At 44.6% G+C, this 21921-nt stretch overlaps 1 protein-coding gene across 48 annotated transcripts in view; it reads right to left on the bottom strand.

Annotated features, from left to right (window-relative positions):
- Positions 1–21921, bottom strand: part of EP400 (E1A binding protein p400) — a 120537-nt gene that overhangs the window by 75350 nt on the left and 23266 nt on the right. For 19 of the 48 annotated variants that reach the window (XM_070629347.1, XM_070629370.1, XM_070629346.1 and 16 more), the window contains 10 exons: positions 16219–16309; positions 14677–14784; positions 13753–14138; positions 11087–11380; positions 9792–9977; positions 7667–7807; positions 7037–7115; positions 6111–6160; positions 5115–5172; positions 4124–4213 (listed from right to left, as the gene is read on the bottom strand). In XM_070629347.1, coding sequence (XP_070485448.1) covers positions 4124–4213; positions 5115–5172; positions 6111–6160; positions 7037–7115; positions 7667–7807; positions 9792–9977; positions 11087–11380; positions 13753–14138; positions 14677–14784; positions 16219–16309 — 1483 coding nt within the window. The remainder of the gene's footprint in view (positions 1–4123; positions 4214–5114; positions 5173–6110; positions 6161–7036; positions 7116–7666; positions 7808–9791; positions 9978–11086; positions 11381–13752; positions 14139–14676; positions 14785–16218; positions 16310–21921) is intronic. The other 29 variants (XM_070629353.1, XM_070629374.1, XM_070629375.1 and 26 more) reach the window with 6 other exon arrangements.

Genomic DNA, 21921 nt, shown 5'->3' with positions numbered 1-21921 from the left:
AAAATACTACTGATGGAAAATAATTGGTAGATATGATACATAAAAATGTAAAACATCAAAAATCAAACAAAATAAAGAAAAAATGTTCAAAAAGTATGACAAAAGATCGTTACACTTTCTGAATATGGAGCTCACCCTAATTGATTAAAACCCACCCCACTAAAGCCGCAATCACAGTGGGCAAAGGATATGGAACTGTCTCACACACAAAATGCTATAAAGGCTCATAAAGTATTTTTTAACTGAGCACCTCTAGACATGAGATAGTGCACAATTTATCCTCTATCTAATTAACCACCATGCTAAACATCAGCATGACAGAAGAGTAGAATGAATGAGATACTCTCAAACACAGCAAGTAATGGGATCAACTGCCTTCATTTTCCAGGAAACCAAGATAGAAAGCTGAACAGCTTTAAAATTTCAGACCCTCCAACCTCGTACTTCCCATTTCCATGAGTCTGCCCAGGGGAGCAATCAGAAACTCAGACTCAGATTTGTGCTCAAACACAGCTCCACATGATGTTAGCTATCACCAGGGGAAAGCACTGTAACTGAGCTGCATACTTGTGATATGTGAGCTTTTCTGCATGTGTATTCTATGTCAATAAAGTTTGTGGCCAAAATAAATGCCACACTCAAGTACTCCAAAAGAACAATATCAAAGGCACTGTTCATTTAAGACTAATAAGAATCCAGTGACTTCATTTGCTCACGATTTAAAACACCCATCACACTGGCTTGATGTGCAGATATGTGATGAAGCCGAGTGAAATTAACTGTAGGATCTAGGTGTTGGGTATGTGCATGTTCATGACAAGGTCCTTTCAAATTTTCTTTATGTCTGAATGTTTGCCTAACAAAATGCTGGAAAATATAAACATACATCATATAATAGCTAAGTAGAAAAAGTCAGAAGAAACAACTAAAAAATGACAATAATAAGATAATTCAGGAAGGTGTCCTGGAGCAAACTTGACACAGAGAAATCAACAGGCTTCAAATATAAACTAGTTAGAAGATACACTGGGAGAAAAGACTCCATTCATATAGAAAATTAAATACTTAGAATTAAACTTTTTAAAAATACACAACATCTACACAAAGAGAGTGCTAAAAGGCTCCTGAGAGGCATAAGAGGAGACCTGAATGAGAAGAAGCATGCTCTGTGAATGAATAAAAACTCAGTATCACTTGGGGCTGGCCCCGTGGCTGAGTGGTTAAATTCGCGCACTCTGCTGCAGGCGGCCCAGAGTTTCGTTGGTTTGAATCCTGGGCGCGGACATAGCACTGCTCATCAAACCACGCTGAGGCAGCGTCCCACCTGCCACAACTAGAAGGACCCACAACGAAGAATATACAACTATGTACCAGGGGGCTTTGGGGAGAAAAAGGAAAAAGTAGAATCTTTAAAAAAAAAAAAAACCTCAGTATTACAGATATCACCAACAGATGGTCAGAGTCTGGCCAGTCCCCCCCCCCCACATTGGCCAGGGCTAACCGAGGTGACCTCTAGATGGTGTGAAATGACAGTGAGTAGTTTGCAAGGCTCAGCTGAGAGATGCTGTGTGCTCATGGATCACTTAGTGGGGAGACCAGCCACTATGCCACAATGCCATGAGGACACTCAAATAGCCCCACAGAGAAGTCCCTGTGCGAGGAACTGGGCTTGCCTACCAACAGCCATGAGGCCTGCCAGCAAGGGAGGCAAACCCACATGGAACGGAAGCCGAGCCTTCTGCCAAGCGCATCTTCACGAGACCTGAGCCAGAACCACCCAGCCAGGCTGCTCCCAGTTCCTGACCTACAGAAAGAGGGAGAAGCACTAAAGCACTAAGTTAACACAAACTCCAACAAGTCAAGGACGCACACTGCGGTCAGAAAGCCACTACAACAAGAATATCCAAAAGAAAAGTGTAACTGAAAGACTAAGAGAGAAATGGACACTGGATGTGAACGAAGCAATTAGGACAAACAAGTCCAAGGCATCCACCATTAGCACCTCTAATGCTATACTTCACTGCAAGGAAAAGTCACAAAAGGACCAGGATTATAAACGAAAAACTATCATTCTTCAGACATGAAGAGACTGTATACACAGAATTAACACAAGAGTGTGGCAAAATTGCTGGATATAAGATCGATAAATAAAAATCAACTGCATTTCTACATACCTGCAATAAATTTTAAGTGTAATTTTAAAAAACATATCATTTACTACAACTTCAAGAAATATAACACACTTAGAAATAAATCTAATAAAAAACACAATCATTACATTTTACTGGAAGCTATTTAAGAAGACCTAAGTAAATGGAGAGGTATATTTTGATCATAGGTTGGAAAAGCTCAACTTCATAAGGATATAATTCTCACCAAACACCCATTAATTCAACTAAATTCGAATCAGAATTCCCAACTGGTTTTTCTGTGAAACTGGATAAGCTGATTCTGAGGTGTATCTGAAATAGGACTAAAGTAGTCAAGACTCTTCTAAAAAAGAACTTATCTAACCAGAGCTCAAGAACTATTATAAAGCTAGAGTAATTAAGAGAGTGTGGTAGTGGTACAAATTGACCAATAAAACAATAAAGGTCTCAGAAAGAGTCATGCATATCTGGAAGTCTGACTTGTGTCTGAGCTAGCACTGAACGTCAGTGAGGAAAGATGGGCTTTCCACATGGCACTGGGACAATTACCTGCACATTTGGGAGGAAAAAAATAAATTGCATTTATTTCACACTATAGAGAAGAGCAATTCTTGATGGATTAAAGACATCAAGATAAGAGTAAAAATAAAAATTTTGAGAAGATACAAGAAGACATCCTTATGACCTTGAGATAAAAAGGATTGTTTTAAAACGAGACTGATAAATTCAACTACACTAAAATTAAGAACACCTCTTTTATTTTTTTTAGAACAGAACTTTTATTTTACTTATTTATTTATTTGAGGAAGATTAGCCCTGAGCTAACTGCTGCCAATCCTCCTCTTTTTGCTGAGGAAGACTGGCCCTGAGCTAACATTCGTGCCCATCCTCCTCTACTTCATATGTGGGACGCCTACCACAGCATGGCTTGCCAAGTGGTGCCATGTCCGCACCCGGGATCCGAACCATCGAACCCCGAGCACCAAATCGGAAGGTTCACACTTAACCGCTGCACCACCGGGCCAGCCCCTAAGAACACTTCTTCACCAAAACATACCATAAGGAGACTGAATGAAGACACGCCACAAACTAGGAACAGGTTACTGCACCACATATAATGGACAAAGGATCATGTCCAGGATAAAGAAAGAACACTACAATAGCGAAAAGAAAATCCAAAACCAAAACAGCAAAGACAGAAGAGGAAACCCACGAAAACACGCTACACCTCATCGGTTATCAGAGAAATGCATCCACAACCACAAGGGGACGCCATTTCCCACCCACCAGACTGGCAAAGACGTTCTAGTCAGACATGACGTGTTCCTGAGATGTGGAACTTGACACAACACTCTAACCAGAACTTGGCCTGACCTTGTAAAGCTGACCACGTGTGTGCACACCCTCCAACCTGCTCCCCTACTCTGAGCACAAAGACGCCTGTGCCCACAGGCGCAGGGAACACCAGTGCTCACCGCAGCCCGGCGTGTCAGGGCAAAAACAGGGAAACCACCCACATGCCCACCAACAGCACAATCGATCATCTGTGACACGTTCACCCAAGGAATACTGCTCAGCAGTGAGGAATTAATGAATTCACAGCAACATACAACCATGCAGACGAAACACAGGAGCAGAAGAGCTGAGTGAACAAAGCAAGTGGCTGAACCTACAGCGTGATTCGTATATATGAAGCTCCAACATGCGCAAGCAAAGCGCTATGTTCAGGGACAGACATAAGCGATAGGACAAAACAGAGCTGAGGGAATAATGAAGGTCAGATCCGGGATGGAGTCACCTCCCAGGGTGAGGAGGCAGCGGGAGCGGGCACGTGGGCGCTCAGGCACTCTCTCACATTGGGCAGTGTGGCTGGTTACACTGGCGCTGAATGGATCTTACACATATTTTTCACTTGTTCTTTTGCACGTATCCAATGTTGAATAAAGTATTTTAGTAGGATACTCAGAGCCTACCTTCTTTGGCTAAATTAGACAGTTCTGTGTGGTGGTCCACAACCCCTTCATTGGCTTCTTCCTCTTCAATTGTCTCCTCCTCATCTTCCACTGAAATGTTTACCATCAAATGTGAGACAGACTTCATTTCCTCTTCTTTTCAATTATTCATGAAACACTACAAGGCTTCAAAATTTTTTCACACAGCTATTAGAGAAATTAAAACTAAGCCTTTCAATTTATCAGGTAACATTTGGAAACAAGAGTTACATGTAGTGAGCAGGAACCTGGGGACCATGCTTTCTCTTCCGTCTCAGGCTGTGAAACACAGCCTGGTTTTCATTACACAACAGACCTACTCAGGCCAAAACATGGAGTGATGTGAAACCTCCCATCTACCTGGTGAGCTCTGCTGCAGAAAAACCCACGCTGTTTGGAGTCACTATGAATTCGTCATCGCCCATTTCAAAGAAGGCCCAGCCACCACCCAGCTTACTGTTCCCTCAGTTCGGCTCCCATCCTGTGCAACCTTTGTTTCAAACCAGCTTCAGCCCGCCACCCAGTGCCTCCCTCCCAACAAAGCCCTGACTCTTGGCAGAGCAGTCTATCAGCACCTGCAACAGAATTCTGCCTGTCTGTGGGCCACCTCTCCATCTGCCCATCAGCCCTGGCTGCCTGGGGCCTTGCCAGGAAGACTGCACTTTCTCTCTTGCCAGCCTCAGGCCCTCTCCGTTGGCTCCTTCCCATCACCACTTACTGCCTCTCCTCCCTTACACACAAACACGTACACACACAGTCCTATACTCTCCCTCCTCCACAGTCCAACTCCACGTTTCTTCACTGCAAACCCCCCACTGTCCACCAAGGCACCCGGCCCCTAACAACACAAGTCACTGGGCCACCAGACATTCTGGTCAAGGCTGTACTAGACACCCCAGCAGCAACGAGTGAGCACTCCACTTGCGACTTCAGAGGGCCCTGCAGACAGCAAAGAGACACCAGGAGGACAGACCTTCATCATCAGTTAAAGATGTGCTAGCTTTTCTTTTTCTTCCAGATATTCCGGAATCCTGAAACACAGAATAAAAATCACAAACACGAGGGTCAGCCCTGGTGGCCTAGTGGTTAAGTGTGGTGCACTCCGCATCAGGGGCCTGTGTTTGGAGCCCGGGTGTGGACCTACACCACCCATCTGTCAGTGGTCATGCTGTGATGGTGGCCCACATAAAAAACAAAAAAGCGGAAGACTGGCAACGGATGTTAGCTCAGGGCAAATCTTCCTCAGTAAAAAAAAAAAAACAAAAACACAAATCACAAACATGAGATCTTAAAACACAGAATGGAAAACCAAAGCAGAAATGTCTGTTTAACATGCACCTAGGAGGAGAGTGGAGAGCCTGTAACAAGCATACTGGCCTTCATCTACCTCTAGGCACAGGAAAGGCTCTGGGTAGTGACCACAGACTGTGTAAATCAGTCACTGGTGGATTTACACTGAAAATTCAGGTGCATCTTCCCCAATCACCAAATTAACACCCCACGTGAGCCTAAAGCCATAAAGAACAAGTTTTGTTTTGTCTTTTTAAAGATTAGCTACCTGGGTTAACATCTGTTGCCAATCTGGTTTTTTTCCCCCTTCTTCTTCTCCCCAAAGCGCTCCAGTACATAATTGTATATTCTAGTTGCAGGTCTCTATGGGTTGTGCTATATGGGACGCTACCTCAGCATGGCCTGGTGAGCGGTGCCATGTCCACGTCTGGGATCCAAACCAGTGAAACCCAGGGCCGCCAAAGCGGAACACACAAACCTAACCACTTGGCCATGGGGTCGGCACCCAAAGAAGCAGTTTTTTCCGCCAAAGAAGACTGATTTTAAAATGAAAGGGACTGGTATGCATACTCTGCAAGTTTCTCCAGATAAAAATGAGTAACTCCATTTTCTCAGACACTGTATTTTTTTCACATTGCTTCCATTCTCTTCCCCACTGCAGTAACAGTCCTGAACTTACCAGAAAATTTTCCGGTAATGCATCAAGTCCCTTAGGTCTCGACTCTTTTCCTAAAGAGACAGGTAACATGATTTGTTTTCACTGAAGCTGTGGAGAAGGCAACATTCTTCACAAGTGTAAAGGGCACCTCTGCCTATCTAGGCCACACCCTGCTCACATCTCCTCCGTGGGAGGAAAAGACAGGAAGAGCAAGTCCACCTGCTTCCTTCTGGTAACCCAGGGTGGCGGCACAGTGCCAGTCTGCACCTCTGTACCGCAAAGTGCTCTGGTGGCTCTCAGATTTCAGTGCTGATGCGCTGCAGGGACCCACAAGTCTCCGTTCTGGAGAAGGACGGAGGAGCTAAACAACAAAGATTCTTTTTTATGATTTGTATGATCTTATAGTTCTATGACTTCCAGCAGTGGCCACCTCTCTACCTCAGTTTTCCTCATCAATAAAATGAGAGGCACTGCCCTCCTCTCCCCCACCCCCAGTGAAAGGCACCTCCTTCAGTGCCTGGCCCACATGAAGGTGTCTAATGGCCAGGCAGCCACTACAGAATGCTGCAGAGGCAGAGTACCAGCCAGATACAGAGTGATCCCATGGGGGCAAATGCCTGGGGAGTTCACCTCACTGTCCAGGGACTGGCTGCAGGGGACAGGCTTAGAACCTCAACTCCAAGAGTGCCCCAAAGCAGATCAACCTTAGGTGCTGACTCATACTAGCAAATCTCAGAAGAACTGAAATATACAGCTAGGACAGCTACACAAAGAGAAACGCAACACCACGGAGACCAGACGTTCACAAACGGCTGATGAGCAAACGAGCTCCCTGGGCAGGCTCCCTTGGAAGTCACCATGTCAACAAGGTGCCTGGGGGCAAGCAGAGAAATGGGAACAAAGTCCAATCCAAACAAAGTTCAGGCTTTTTAAAAAGAGTACCATACCTCTCCTGGAAACTTTCTGTAAATTTAAGGCCTTTTTCCTTTTTTCTTCCAATTCTACTTGTAGTTTTATTTCTACAACCTAAATACAAAGGGTTAAATAAACAAACATGTTATTAAGGATGTAAATTACAGAAGTTCTATATATGAAAACACTGAAACTCATATAGTCTAAAAAGCACAGCTGTCCCAACTTCACTTCAAATTACTTGAAAAAATTTCAGTTTGGTCTTTTTTCATTTATTTTGTACCTAACTGTATTCTGCCCAAATTCTATCAGGCAGTAAGATGAGAATTTTTTTAAAAAGGAATCAACAGACAGAGCAGCCATTCTGGAAATAAGCTGCCTTTGGTGACTTGCACTAACCCTAAAAAGGACAATTTGAAGGGTCACTCATGAAGGCTCACAAACAGCAAAGCACGTGCGTTACAGCTAACACGCATTTCTGTGTGCAAAGAAAAACACTCAGAGGAAGGACCAAATCCAATGAGCCACTAGTCCAGAAGGCACCTTTCTAAGCGATTCTGCATGTGCTACCTGCCTTGGGGTTTCTCCATCACTTAGTCAGGTGGGGTCCAGAAGGCAGCCTCAACAGCTCTGCCACAGTCTAAGTTTAAAATTTAAGAATTTACCTGTTCAATATTGGACCAAAAATACTCTATTTCTCTCGCAGTTGAGGCAGCGATTCGTCTTAATCGGTTCTGCTCTTCTTTCTCTCCCCTCTCCTCACGAAGCTGCTTCTCTTCATGATGGCGTGCTACAGTTCTGACGAGCTAGTAAATAAAGTTCAAGAGCTTTATGTAGTGCTCTATATCATGCTACAAGAAAAAAGATCCATAAAGTTTCTTAAAAATCTTCTCAGCCCATAACTACACATAATTCACAGTGACATGCAGCCTCATCTGCTCTCGGCATGCTAGAGAAATGTTAATACCAGTAAAAACCACCGCCAACATGCTGCTTGACTTTTCCAGAAAGCACTATTTTACTAAATACACATATTTTTCTCCAAAATGGAATACGATACTGTACTATACTTTTCTTTCCCCATGTAACACACGATTAACATCTTTCCATGAAGAGAGGCAGATCAACATAATTTTTAATGGGCATGATTTCCACTGCATGAATGCAGCAAAATTTACTTAATTCCTAGGTATGAAAAACGTTGGGTTGGAATAATTCACTTTTAAGGCTTTTGCATTAAATTGCCAAACTGCTTTCCAGAATTTATCCTCTTTACATCCCCATCAGCAGTCCCTCAAAACGGTGCTGAGAAGTAACTGAGAAATGAACACATTCTGAGCCCCGAGCACAGCACAGCTGCCAGCTTCCTGATCATGGGGTGAAGAATGTGCTGCAGGCCAGGGACACACTGCCAACACAGCCTCCCTCCCACAGTCACAGTCGACGCACACCCCTCGCACAAAGCTGCCTGCTCAGTCCTCTACCCATCTCTCCGGGGAGAGGAGGGACAGCATGAGGAGAGCAGCACTCAGCCACGGCTCAGCCGCCCCTCAGTCCTGCTCCTCAGCATCCATCCTGTCCCCCGCGTCCCCCACCCACTGCCCTGCCCAGCCCAGTGTCCACATGCTCAGAACCATCCTCCTTTTCTTTTTTTTGAATATCTTGTTTTTTGAAGAAGATTGGCCCTGAGCTAACTTCCATGCCCATCTTCCTCTATTCTGTCTGTGGGGTGCCTCCACAGCACGGCTGACGAATGGAACAGGTCCACACCTGGGATTTAAACCCACGAACTCAGGCCACCAAAGCGAGTGCAGGGAACTTTACCCTCTCAGCCCCGGGGACGGCCTCCCTACCCTCCTTTGTGAAAAGGAAGTGCTTAAGGAGCAATCTGGGTTTCTTCTGAAATTCCCCTGAACCTACTTAACATTCAGACCCCACTGCTCCCTCCAAGGTCTCGGCTTTCCTCTGCCAAAGCTACAAGGGGAAACAAATGGGCAGAATTGACGGGAGGGAGGTGGCCAGGCAGGGCACACAGCTCAAGCCCAGTCCTAAGAGAGCAGGAAATGTGAAGACAGCATCTAGGCCCTGACGAGTAGGGATGGTGGTGCAGTGGGGCAGGGAGTAGAGGCAGGCCTGGAGCTACCTACATGGACACAAGCACAGCTGCTTCACATTCTGAGATCCAAGAGGTCTACAAATCTGTCACTTTCCAGGTTCCTAGTAATGGCAATAGTACGTCTTAGGGGTTCTCCCCAAGACTGGGTGCCTGCTTTGGGAACAATGAGAAGAAAATAAATTCTCAGCCAGGACTAGAGGAAGCTAGATGGGAAGACTAGGCAGGGCAGAGCAGGTGGGGCAGCCGGCAGCCTAAAGGCCTGGGGACAGGCACCTCAGCTGCCCAGCAGCCACCTGGCCTCTTCCCCCTTCCAACTCAGCTTCCTCAGCTCCCCCATCACCCCTGGGTATCAGCCTGGATCTGGGGGGCTACACGCACGCTCATTCCAACTGCCAGGCGAGGCTGAAAAGGAACCTAAATGCCACGCCAGAACTGCCGCAGGAGAAGATGTATTTGTTCCCAACAATGCACACTGGAGCTATGAAGACATCCCCTCAGAAGTGAATTACACAGCACACTTTCTAAACAATAGGAAAATATTCTTCCTATCCATTATGAGTCAAAAAAAAAACCTTTAGAGAGTTGGTCTGGGAGACCCACTATTTAGAGCGCTTTACATTCTCATCACCAGCAAACGAGCACTGAGAACTGCAGCTGCCTGCGTTCAAACCTACCTTCTTGGCAGCGGCCACCTTCCACCTCCTCTCCTGGGCGAAGTCGGTGGCCATCCACTGCACTTCCTCCAGCAGATAGTCCCAGTGCGATCTGGGGCGCGGCGCCTCCTGCAGTTTTGGCAGCCGCCTCACTGACCACAGGCCTTCTTTCCTTAAATCTGCTATTCGCTGATGGATCTGGTTTTCCTGCAAGGAATGTAGGGGGTGAGGCAGTGTCCAGCACATAATTATTAAGTTTGTTCTGCTAATTCAGACCCCGAGTTCATGAAACCCTTTGTGTGAAAGTCTCAGTAAAAGAGGTAAGACGGGGGCTGGCCCACTGGCGCAGCAATTAAGTTTGCACGTTCCACTTTGGTGGCCCGGGGTTCGCCAGTTTGGATCCAGGGTGCAGACCTATGCACCACTCATCAAGCCATGCTGTGGCAGGCGTCCCACATATAAAGTAGAGGAAGATGGGCACAGATGTTAGCTCAGGGCCAGTCTTCCTCAGCAAAAAGAGAATTGGCGGTAGATGTTAGCTCAGGGCTAATCTTCCTCAAAAAAAAGGAAAACAAAAAAAAGAGGTAAGACTTGAACACAAAGGTCAAAAGTGGCTCTAGGAGAGGTCAGAGGAATGGGCATGTGACTCTCCCAGAAGTCTTAGAAAAAGCTTAAGCCACAGTCCTGCCCCATCTAAGAAACATGGGACAAAACTTACAGACCAAGTACTTACAAGGGAAACAATACAGGCCTGGATTTTGTTTCCAAACCATCAGGAAGGAGGAGGAATGGATCAAATAAGACTGGCCGCGTCCTGATCGCTGTGTTGAAGCTGGGTAACGGGAATGCTGGGTTTACAACATCCTACCTATTCCGATGCTTCTTTTAATTCTCCTAATGAAGCTGAACAAAATAACTGCTCAGTCACCCAACAAACAGGAAGCGCTGAGTGCTAGACCACGACCCACACCAGCCTGGGCAGCATCGGTGGGCTCGGCTCTGAGCCCCAGCGCTGCAGTGAGGTCCTCAGCCTGCACCACATACCCGCCCCGCCCTCTCCTACAGACTGCAGGGAAAGCAGCCCAAGAGGGCTGACTTCACCTCCACACGGGTTTACTTCCAGCGGGACAGGTCAAATGACTTGGTTTTAGTCTTGGTTTCTATTGGTCGCAATAGAATGTTCAATTGTCCTTACTATCAGGTGTTCAGTTTTAAACTACTACATCCTTAGAAACCAAAATCAAATGCATTTCACAAATTGGAAGACATTTTACAAGCTTCTTGAGCACTTAAAAAATTTTTTTCAGTGTACTTACCAGTGCTATTTGTTCTGCCAGCTTATCCTGAGAACCGTCTTGGGGCGGGGCAGCGTTCTGAGCAGGGCTCTGTGGTTTGGGGGTTGCTGACACAGCTGCCCCTGGGGACCGGGAGGTGACTGGAGACAGTGACTTGTTGGCTGCTGATGAGGGTCTATTCACTGGGGAGGCCCGTGCAGGTGAGGGGCCCGAGCCCGAGCTGCCGGCAGGAGCGATGGACACAGCAGAGGAGGTAGGTGGGGGCCGCTGACAAGGCTGCGCAGGGTCCACGGGTGGTCTCACAGGCACCGCCGTCTAGCAGGCAGAAAACAGGTGAGCAGGTAAAGACCAGACTTCAGCTCAGCTCCCAGAACCCAAAGGCCAGAGACAGCATTACTGGGGCAGTGAATGCACCAACGGCCCCCTCTCCACGGCAGTGCACACGAACAAAGGAATCACATCCTCAGACCTCAGTAACACACAAACTAAACCTTGTCTACATAAAATAACAATACACCTTTTTACTCCACAAAACCACGCAGAGCTTATTATAAACTGTGTTTTCACATTTTGTCTTATATCATGGAAGCTTTTTCTTTTCTTTTGCTTTTTCCAGCCTTTCCTCCTGCTTTTTTTAGTAATGGAAAACTAGAGGAATCCCTCCCACCTTGACTAAAGGTGAAGTTAAATTCACAAAGGATTCTGTAGGGGAGGAAGTGGGGGAGCAGAGAGCAGGGAAGGCAAGGCATTGCTACAAAGTGAGACTACTGAGGACAGAAGCAAAATGCAGCATGCTCCTAACCTGGAATACGGAGAAGACACCGACTAAAACACTCTCTCTATACCCAAGGAGGTGCCCTTTTTTTTGTGAGGAAGATGGGCCCTGGCTAACATTTGTTCCCAATCTTCCTCTTTTTGCTTGACGAAGATTGTCGCTGAGCTGACATCTGTGCCAGTCTTCCTCTATTTTATGTGGGACACCGACACCGTCACAGCATGGGAGCGGTGCAAGGTCCACACCTGGGATCCGAACCTGTGAACCCCAGGCCACTGAAGCAGAGCAGGCAAACTCAACAACTACGGCACAGGGCTGGCCCCGAAGAGGCTGCCTTTTACGGTGCAGCTTCTCTCTTCACGTCCAGTAACTCCCTCCCGCCTCAGAGTCGGCAGGCTCTGGCTGGCCGCACACTTCAGAAAGAAAGCTGTACTGGCCACGGCCACTCATCTGCATGCTCTGGGGCTGCCTTCACCCTTCAACAGCACAGCTGAATGACCGCAACAGAAACCACATGGCCTACAAAGCCTAAAATATTTCTGCGCTCCCTCTTTGTGGCCCTTTAAAGAAACAGTTTGCCAACCCCTACTCAATCTAGAAGGAACAGGTTTCTATCGATTTTGTAAGGAGCTTTTTAAAATCATGTTCCACAGCTGATCCTTTCAACAACAAGAGCAGGTAAAAGAATCCAAGAAAAACCTCAGTGCTGCCTGAAGTCAGCACAGGGCTCAATGAGACAAAGTGTTCAGAAAAGAAACATTCATCTCCACAAAAACCCACCAAAGCCAGCGACAGCCTAACAGGCTCAGCTGCCCTGCTAAGAGCTCTCCTTCTCAAGGTGGGTGTACGCAGCGCTTCAACGTGGACCTGCCTGAAAGGCTGCCCAGTCAACCCAGGGTGCAAACCACAGCTCCTCCAGTCACGGGCCATGTGATCCTGCCCAGTTACACAGCCTCTCTGGCTGCAGCCTTTTCGTGGCTAAGATGGGGATGACAAAGATTCTACCTCACAGGGGTGCTCGGTAGAGGCAATAAAACAACGTGGATAAAGTGTTCATTACAGCACCTGACGACTCGTAGGTGAGAATAAAAGGTAGCTATCACTGTTGTTATTCCATTATTATCTAAGACCAAACTTTGCCATGAATGTCAATTAACCAGAAGAAACTGAACTCAAAGCCCACCTAGGAAATCCTCTTGTTGAGGGGATGGCGAGAGAAAGGGGAGAGGGTTTTTTAAGTAGGCTTGATCTTACACTGCTGAGACAATTCTCTGAAAACGCTCCCTGCCGTCCCCTTGGGTGCTCTAGACAGTTCATGCTGGCCCTTCAGGGACTCGCTACTCTTCAAGTACCGAACAGTTTACTGTATACATTCCAAAAAAAAGCCATCCAGGTCAAATGAACTGGTGGAAGAGGAGGGGCATTATCAATACCCAAAACAGCTATCAAGCCTATTTGCCCAGGTTTGTAGAGGGTAGGCAGGCACCCTGGAGGGAGTCTGGTGGACGGTTAGCAGTCAGGGCAAGCCCGGCTAGACGGCTCACGGCAGCTGTGGCCCTGGAAGCCCCACCACCCACAAGCCTTCGTTTCCACCCTGGTCAAATGGGGTCCTGCCACCCACCTCCGACTTACTCAGCACATCAAGCAGGACAATGGACACAACACCCTTCGCACGGCTCCCTGTACTGAGAGCAGCCACAAGAATCCTGTTGTTTCCTGATACTTTAATAATAACTACCATCACAGAGCCAAATGAAATTAGGCTGCGACTACTGAATTAACTAACTATTCTAAAGTGGGAGAGTAAACTGCTAAGAGAAATGTGCAAATTATAGCATAGCACACCACCCTGTCAAATGCATATCTTGCCTTTCCTTCCGTTTCTAACTAACACAACAGGTGTCCAGAGTACCTGCGGCTGGGATGAAAGCTGAGGGGCCTGCATCTGCGCCTTCCCAGGCATCGGGACGTGGAGGGCTGGCTGTGCAGGCTGTGGAGGAGGAGCAGGGAGTTGGCTGGGTGGAGGCGCAGGGACAGGGGCATTTGGTTGTGGAGTCTTCACTGGGATTTGGAGCTGTGTTTGAGGCTCTACCATCTGCGGCTGCTGTGAAAACTGCAGCGCCGACGGGAGGGGCGTGGTAGGGAGGCCGGCTAGGGGTAGCCTGCCGGGGAGCTGTGGCGGAGGAGTGTGCAAGCTGGCGGCATTCTGCACCGGAGGCCCCGTGGAGGGGTCATACTGCTGCTGGCTTTGCTTCTGTCCCACGAGCTGAGCAGCCTGAGGGGCGGGAGGCATTCCTCCTGTAAGAGAGGAAAAACCCCGCCAGCACTGACTTCGGAGTTCAGAAGCATCCTACCAAGTGAGTCAGATTTCACATCCTCATGCTTGTCACAGACCCATCACTGAGAACCACCACACACTCAAATGGGAAACTGAACTGGCAGGAAACTCGTGTTATATCAGGCCTAAGGTTATAAATGAGCGCACAGAAAAGGAAAGAAAGGCGCTTGACCTTTGCAAGTTAGCATCAAAGCAGAACAGGTATCAAATAACCACAGGGTGTCTCTACCACAGCAGCAATTAGGAAAAATACAGAAGTGAAAATTGGAGAGAAGCTTGAGGACAATGAGAGACGTGTGGCTCCATTAAAGTGACAAGAACTGGTCTCCAAGGGTTTCTTTATGCTATATTAATTGGGACTCAGAAACATCCCAATTTCAGAAACCAGTTCAAATATGCTGCCTCGACTACACACACTTTAGTCTGAGGTTGGTTGTAAGACCTCTCTGCACTCCCTCTTTCTGAGCTAAAAGATCTAGTTCTGGCGCTGGGTCTTACCTTGAACTGTCGGCATTAACTGCTGAAGAGGAACTCCTGTATTCACCCCTGGGTGCTGGAAAACTACCCCTTGGTGACCCACTTCAAGTCGAGGTCTCTTAGACTGCTCTAGAATAATTTTCAGAAAAGGTGCAGTTTGATGTAAAAATAAAACCACAAAAGTAGTAGAAAAAACATGGGTAAGTGTTTTCATAATCTTTGCACAGGGAGGCCTTTCTATGCATGAACCAAAATCCAGAAGCCATAAAAGATAAGGCTGATAAATATAATTTCTTTTCATTAAAAATTTGCAAACATAAGAAAAAGCATCATAAAAAAGCAAGGGACGAGCAACATCCTAAGAGACAGTATCTGCAACACAGATGAACGGGCAAAAGGCTGACTTACTCAAAATTCAGAAAGCTTGTACAAATTAATATGAGAAGTATCAACAACCAGACAGACAAAATGAGCAAAGAACATAAAAGGCTAGCAGAGGGACAGACTAATGGTTAATATTAAGACATGAAAAGACACTGTGTAACTTTATCAAAATTAAAGAAATCCACATCTTAACAAAAGAGTTAATTTTTCACCCATCAGATCAACAAAGATTAAAACATTAATCGTACTTAATAAAACGGCCAAACTGTAAGAGAACCAGAAACTGTTGATGGGAGTGAAAACTGGCCCTATCTTTTGAAGGGCAATTTAGCATCACCAATACTTAACTGCACATATACTTTGCTCTAGCAATTACATTTCTAGTTTTGACTTTAGATATACTGACAAACATGTAGAAAAAAAATATGACACTAGATGACACTGTGTTGATTATAACAGAAAAAAGGTGGTACTAACAAATGAGCACTAACAAAAAGTCTAATGACTAAAGAAGGAACCCCCATACGATGGAATACTATGCAGCCATCAAAAAGAAGAAGGCCCATGACTGGGAAAGATGGCCTGGGGTAGGTTAATATTAAAGACATGAACAGTGTACAAAAGACCACATCTGAATCTTTCAGAGTGACACAAATGTAACAATGCTTGTGTGTGGACAGAAGCATGTCTGTGAAAATGCATAAACGTTACTAGCAGCTATGTCTCTGTCTAGGGAGTGGGCAGATAATACCCAATCAGAGGTAGACTTCAGTTATACCCTTCTCAACTGTTTGAATCTTTTATATAAAATGTGTATTGAGTCTACAATTTGAAGAAAAATTCAGTTTGCAAAAAATGAATGACAACTTGAAAAGGCAGATGGTTTTACATTTAATCATATCATGGGGACTAAACAGCCTACAGATGCACATAGAAAATCAAAATGGAATACATCCATTCAACTAACAAACTTCTAACTTCAGTGCACGTAATAGTTACATATTTTGTTTAGCTGATAATCACCAAAAGAAAAACTACCTTTCAAAGTAGAAAGAAACTAACCAAAAGTAAGCTCTTCAGCATTCACGCTTTGGAAACATGTGGCCACTGCACTGTAACTCCCAGGTTAAGAAGCTGACTGGCTCCTGAGGCCACTGGAGCCTGCGTTCCAGGACATACCTGCCGGGGGTCCCGCCTGCTGCCTCTTAAAGGGGTCCGTTTCTATCGCACTTCCGGCCCCTGCCACCAGGGTCCCTGCAAGAGCTTGCTGCTGAAAAAGAAAATGAGATTTTGATTAACTTAACTGTATTACAAGAATGAATATAAACTAAAACTATCATAACTATCCCAAACATTGACCTCATTCCTTTAAAATAAGAGAAATGTTATCTACCAAATGTACTTAAATATACATATATAATGTATATTTATATATAATAAATAATTTAAAGTTCTAACTTACCTCTGTAGGAAGAAAAAAAGGACTTGGGAAAGATACAGTATTCTGGTTTTAAATGGAATTTCAGATCAATCCAAATCCTCAGCCCCTCAGAAACGTATGGGCTTTGCACACAGAATGGCAAAAGGGCTTATGCCCGGGAACATTAGTCATAGATCTAATGACTATGCAGCTTAGCCTCCCTGATCAGTCACACTACCTGTCATCACTGATACCCCTCCTCCCCAAAAAGCTGAATAATAAAAAGAAAGGTTGAAATTGTCTTCCTACTAGAAAATGACACTCAAACCCAATTAATGACAATCTAATTAACTTGGATCTCCAAAATAGTATTTTTGCAGTTAACACCCTACTAGATATATAGAGCTGTGTGAAATATATATGTAAGTTATTCAAAATGTTTAAATGAAAAGCTACTGGCAAAGACAGAAAAACTAGCCAAGTCTGGGCGCACTACACCTTTCCGTCTCTGCATCATCCCTGCAATGACACTAAATGCGGAGGATGATGTTTAACAATCACTAGTTGCTTATTTAAAGATTCAGTTATATCTACTCCACTTAGCAAGGCTTTTGAAAGGCAAAAGTTACAGATGCCTAAACAAGTAACTGCCCCGTGGGGCGCTGTAGACGCCTGAAGCCCTAGGAATGGACACTACCCCACCGGTACCAGCCACGCTGAAGGTTACTGCCTCACATGGGGAAAGGCTTCAGAGTAATTAAAAGGGAAAATAAGCACTCCCGTTTACATTTAATGAAGATGAGGAGGAAGAAAGAGAGGGAGGGAGGGAGGGAGGGATAGACAGAGAGAGAGAGAGAGAGAGAGAGAGAGAGAGAGAGAGAGGGAGGGAGGGAGGGAGAGAGGGAGAAAACAATGATTTGAAAAACAGACAATACGTGAACAGTAGTTATCTGTGGGGACAGGATTACAAGCAATTTATAATTTGTGTGTGAACACTTTTGTAAAGCTTCCAAATGTTCTACAATGAACATGTATCACTTATAGAATGAAAAAGGTTTTTTAACAAAAGAAACTGATAAAGGGTTCTGTATCCAGTAATGGCCACGTACCTCCTTTTGGACCAAACATACTCCAAACAAACATAAATTCTAGACAAAATATAAAAATATGAAAAGGCAGGCAGATACAGGATGGGACTTGATACTTGCAAGAAGGGAATGGAACCAAGAAGGTGTCAGGTTTTACAGCACCTGGCATGAGGGCAGGCTCCAGTCTGTGCTACGTGGACCGGCTCAGACCCAGAGACACACAGAGCCTCCCTGGCCTGAAGCCTCACTCACTAGCCGGAGAACAGGAGAATACAGCATTAGTAGTTAGGGGGAATCGCCACAGGAGACAGTTGGGGACAGGGAGGCCCCCAGTCCTCTCCCTAATCTCTGGCTGCCTCCTAAACCACACATAACAGACTTCAAAGTCAGGCCAACAAAGCACAGTGAGATTTCAGGTGCTGCCTTGTAACTCGGGAGACAGTTTACAGTTTCAATTCAATCACATTAACTAACTGAAAGACAAACACTCAATGCTCTCAGAACATAACAGGACCCAAAGTCTACAACCTATCATTCACGACATCCAAGATCCAATTCAAAATTACTCCAAAACACAAAGGAACAAGAAAACATGAGCAAGACAACCCACATACTAGAATTAGCAGCAAGGATTTTACAGGGGCTTTAATAAGTATGCCCATGGACATAAAGAAAGCAGGTTGTAATGAAGGAGGAAATTTGACAGAAAAAAAAGACAACCAAATGGAGATTCCAGAGCTGGAAAATAAAACATCTGAAATAAAAAATTCATTGGACAGGCTCAACAGCAGAGTGGGCACGCCGAGGTCAGTGGATTGGAAACAGACTCTTGAGAAAAGAGCAAGAGGAACACTGGGCTTTGAAGGCTCACCGTAAGGGTCGGTCGTCAGGATGGCAGAGCGCTGCCCGAGGACAGAAAGACAGACAAGAAAGAAGTGGACAGAAAGACAGACAAGAAAGAAGTGGACAGAGAGCCCAGGGGGAGACCCGCACCTACACAGTCCTATCACTTCCCAGAAGCTCCACCGCAACCCAAAGGAACAAGACGTCTTTTCAACAAAATGGCTCTAGAAGACTGGATATCTATACGAAAAAACTGACAAACTGCGCTTCATTAAAATCAATGCTGCTCATCAAGACACTGACAGGGAGGGCCAATCTCTCATTTCCTAACTTCCTGATTGCCAAGGACTCTTGGTTCTAGAATGATTTTAAGTTTTATCCTGTCTCCATGAGTATTTTATTGGGAAAGACATAGCTGTCTTTAAAATACAAACTTGATTTTAATTAGCAATGATTTACCAGAACTCTCAAGAAAAACTCCTCACAAAGAAAATATCCTTTGACGGGAACTGAATCCATTTTAAAATGGAACCCATTTTACAAGAGACAACATCAAAACAGACTTTATCAATACAAGACAATACAACTTACAGGGCGTCTAGAAGCTACACCAAGAAAAAGAACAGTTGAAGGAATTAGGGATGTAGCTCACAGAAAAGGCAACTGAGAATACTTGCCAATTGAAAGAGGAACAGACTTGTGTCATTTTGACGAAGAAATTAAGACCACCAGCTGCAGTTGCCGGTTACTAGGGGGTAAATCTCTGCCCAATTTAAACAAGCAAATAAACTAAACTAACTAGAACTGTGGTGGTTGTAAAGCTAGGTGCTCACTCACTGAAAGGACAGAATGGGGTCAGGGAATGAGACAAGGACCTTTCTGAGTATCCTAACAGGACTCACTTGTAAGTGGAAAGGACTCTGGGTTAGATCACCTAAGGTCTCTCAATTCAAGGTTCTAAGTCTCCCCACACACACTTGGGAGGGGTAACTGCGAGGGAAGCAGAAGCGGAAAGACCATTTCAGCTTTCCTTTTTAAAGTGTGTCTATTACAACAAGCTGAACTACCACTTGATACAACTTTTTTTTTTTAAAGATTTTATTTATTTCCTTTTTCTCCCAAAGCCCCCCAGTACATAGTTGTATATTCTTCGTTGTGGGTCCTTCTAGTTGTGGCATGTGGGACGCTGCCTCAGTGTGGTTTGATGAGCAGTGCCATGTCCGTGCCCAGGCTTCAAACCAACGGAACACTGGGCCGCCTGCAGCTGAGTGCGCAAACTTAACCACTCGGCCACAGGGCCAGCCCCACACTTGATCCAACTTTTAACCCTACACACATATGTAAGAACAAAGAACAACAGTAAGGGTAGGGTTACAGAACAGAACTATAATTACTAACTTTCTCTAACATCATAATCACTGAAAAATAATCTTCAGTTAGGATGGTTTTTAAGATCTAACAAAATGGTATTATTTTATATACAGTAACTGGACTCTAGAATACCGCCTCAAACCCTTTGGAAGCAGACAGAAAGCAGTATGTGCACACACACTGAGAACTCTGGATTTACTCCTAGAGTTTAATCAACAACAGACTAGTTTATTATAAAAGTCCTAAAACTGACTGCAAATAACAAAATTCATCCTGAGAATATGTCTTAAACTCTTTTTAGAATGCTTAACAGTGCTGGCAACACTACAATAAAACTGGGACCACTGACAAAATTTCTACCAGCACTTTTAGCTAAAAACAAAGTGACAATAATAGTGAGCACCATACACATACTTAAGACTTTCTAGATTCACTAATGTTGCTCTTAAGAATTTTTTCTAAATAGAAGAGATATAACCTAAAATTAGAAAAATAGTTTAATGAATTAGTTTCTGAAAATGATGGAATATTAGGAGCCATTAAGATGAGAATTATTGTAATGAAATGACAAAATATTAATACATGGTGTCAACTGGTATATACGTAATATAAAAAAAATCTTTGGGTTAGGATGATGGAATTATGAATAATTATTCACTTCCTCTAACAGAAAAATCACTGAAAGATACCCTTTACTTAAAATGGTTCTTTTTATAAATAAATGTGTGTGTGCATGCGTGTACGTGTATGTACATATGTGGTAAAACACCTCTGCACTCAATAATAGTACCTCAAAATCTTCTGGAAGTAGAAATTAATACACATGTAATACAGAGAATTCTGAATTTATTTCTAGAGTTTCATTAGTCAATATAGATCAGTCAGTATAAAATTCTACAACTGATTGTAAATAAAACTCAGCCTGAGGGGTTTTTTCCCCTAAGTAAACAAAGGATATGCTTTTCATTTCAACTCTTTTCTGATAGACTCTCCATTTTCCTATTTCCTTAGACATCCATCAGTATTTGCCTCAAAGATCTATAAATTCAAAATGGAGACTCCTTGGTTTTCTTCTTTTAGTCTCCTAAATATTTTTTATCATGAAATAATCATATATACATAAGAAATTATAAAACAGGGGCTGGCCCTGTGGCCGAGTGGTTAAGTTCACGCGCTCTGCCTCTGCGGCCCAGGGTTTCGCTGGTTTGAATCCTGGGTGCAGACATGGCACCACTCATCAAGCCATGTGGAGGTGGCATCCCACATGCCACAACTAGAAGGACCCACAACTAAAAAGACACAACTATGTATGTACTGGGGGGCTTTGGGAGAAAAAGGAAAAATAAAATCTTTAAAAAAAAAAAAGAAATTATAAAACATATGAACGTGACTTAAAAGCATAGTAAAACTAATCATAGAATTTAAATAGTGGGATGTAGGTGTTCAGTGAATACTCTGACTTCCATGTTTGGAATTTTCCTTCTCAAAATGTTGAGAAGGAAAGTGGAAGAACTTATACATATAGTTTAAAAGAATAATAATAAAGTAATCACCTATGTACTCGTCACAAGGCTTAAGAAATAAACTACCACTCATGCCTTAAAGACCTCGTGTGCCATGAGAGCCGCCCCCTTCCCCACCAACGCACTCGCTCCCTGAACTCTGTGGGAACAGTCTTTGTAGTACCATCACCTACAGATTTATCTCCACACGATATTTGCTTGGCTTGCTTACTAGTGAACCCTAACTGAAAGAATTCTGCACCCATGTTCTCCTGGAAGCCCTTTGTTTCACATGGTGCTGCTGAGACCTGCCCACCCCAACACGCTAAGGCGACGAGGTTGGTCATCTTCACTCCTGATCACTCTCATTAGCATTCCTCTGTAGGAACGCGCACATCCACTGACCTGTTCTACTGCCAGTGGATATTTCGGTTCTTTCCAGTTTGGGGCTACGAGAAGATCTTTACAGTATGCTGTTGGGTCAAAGAGTCTGCCCATGTCACCTTTTCCAGATCATGCAAATGTCTCCAGATGTTTCCAGGCTACACTCCCATCAAAGGTGGATGAGAATCCCACTGATCTGTATCAACAGACTCTGTCCAGGTTAATCTTGGTAATCTAGTGAGTGTAGAGTAAATCAGAGTGATTTAACCTGCGT

This window comes from Equus przewalskii, chromosome 7, assembly GCF_037783145.1.
Source record: "Equus przewalskii isolate Varuska chromosome 7, EquPr2, whole genome shotgun sequence".
Classification (NCBI taxonomy): domain Eukaryota; kingdom Metazoa; phylum Chordata; class Mammalia; order Perissodactyla; family Equidae; genus Equus; species Equus przewalskii.
The sequence above is the reverse complement of the archived record's forward strand: the minus strand, read 5'-3'. Positions and strand labels throughout refer to the sequence as shown.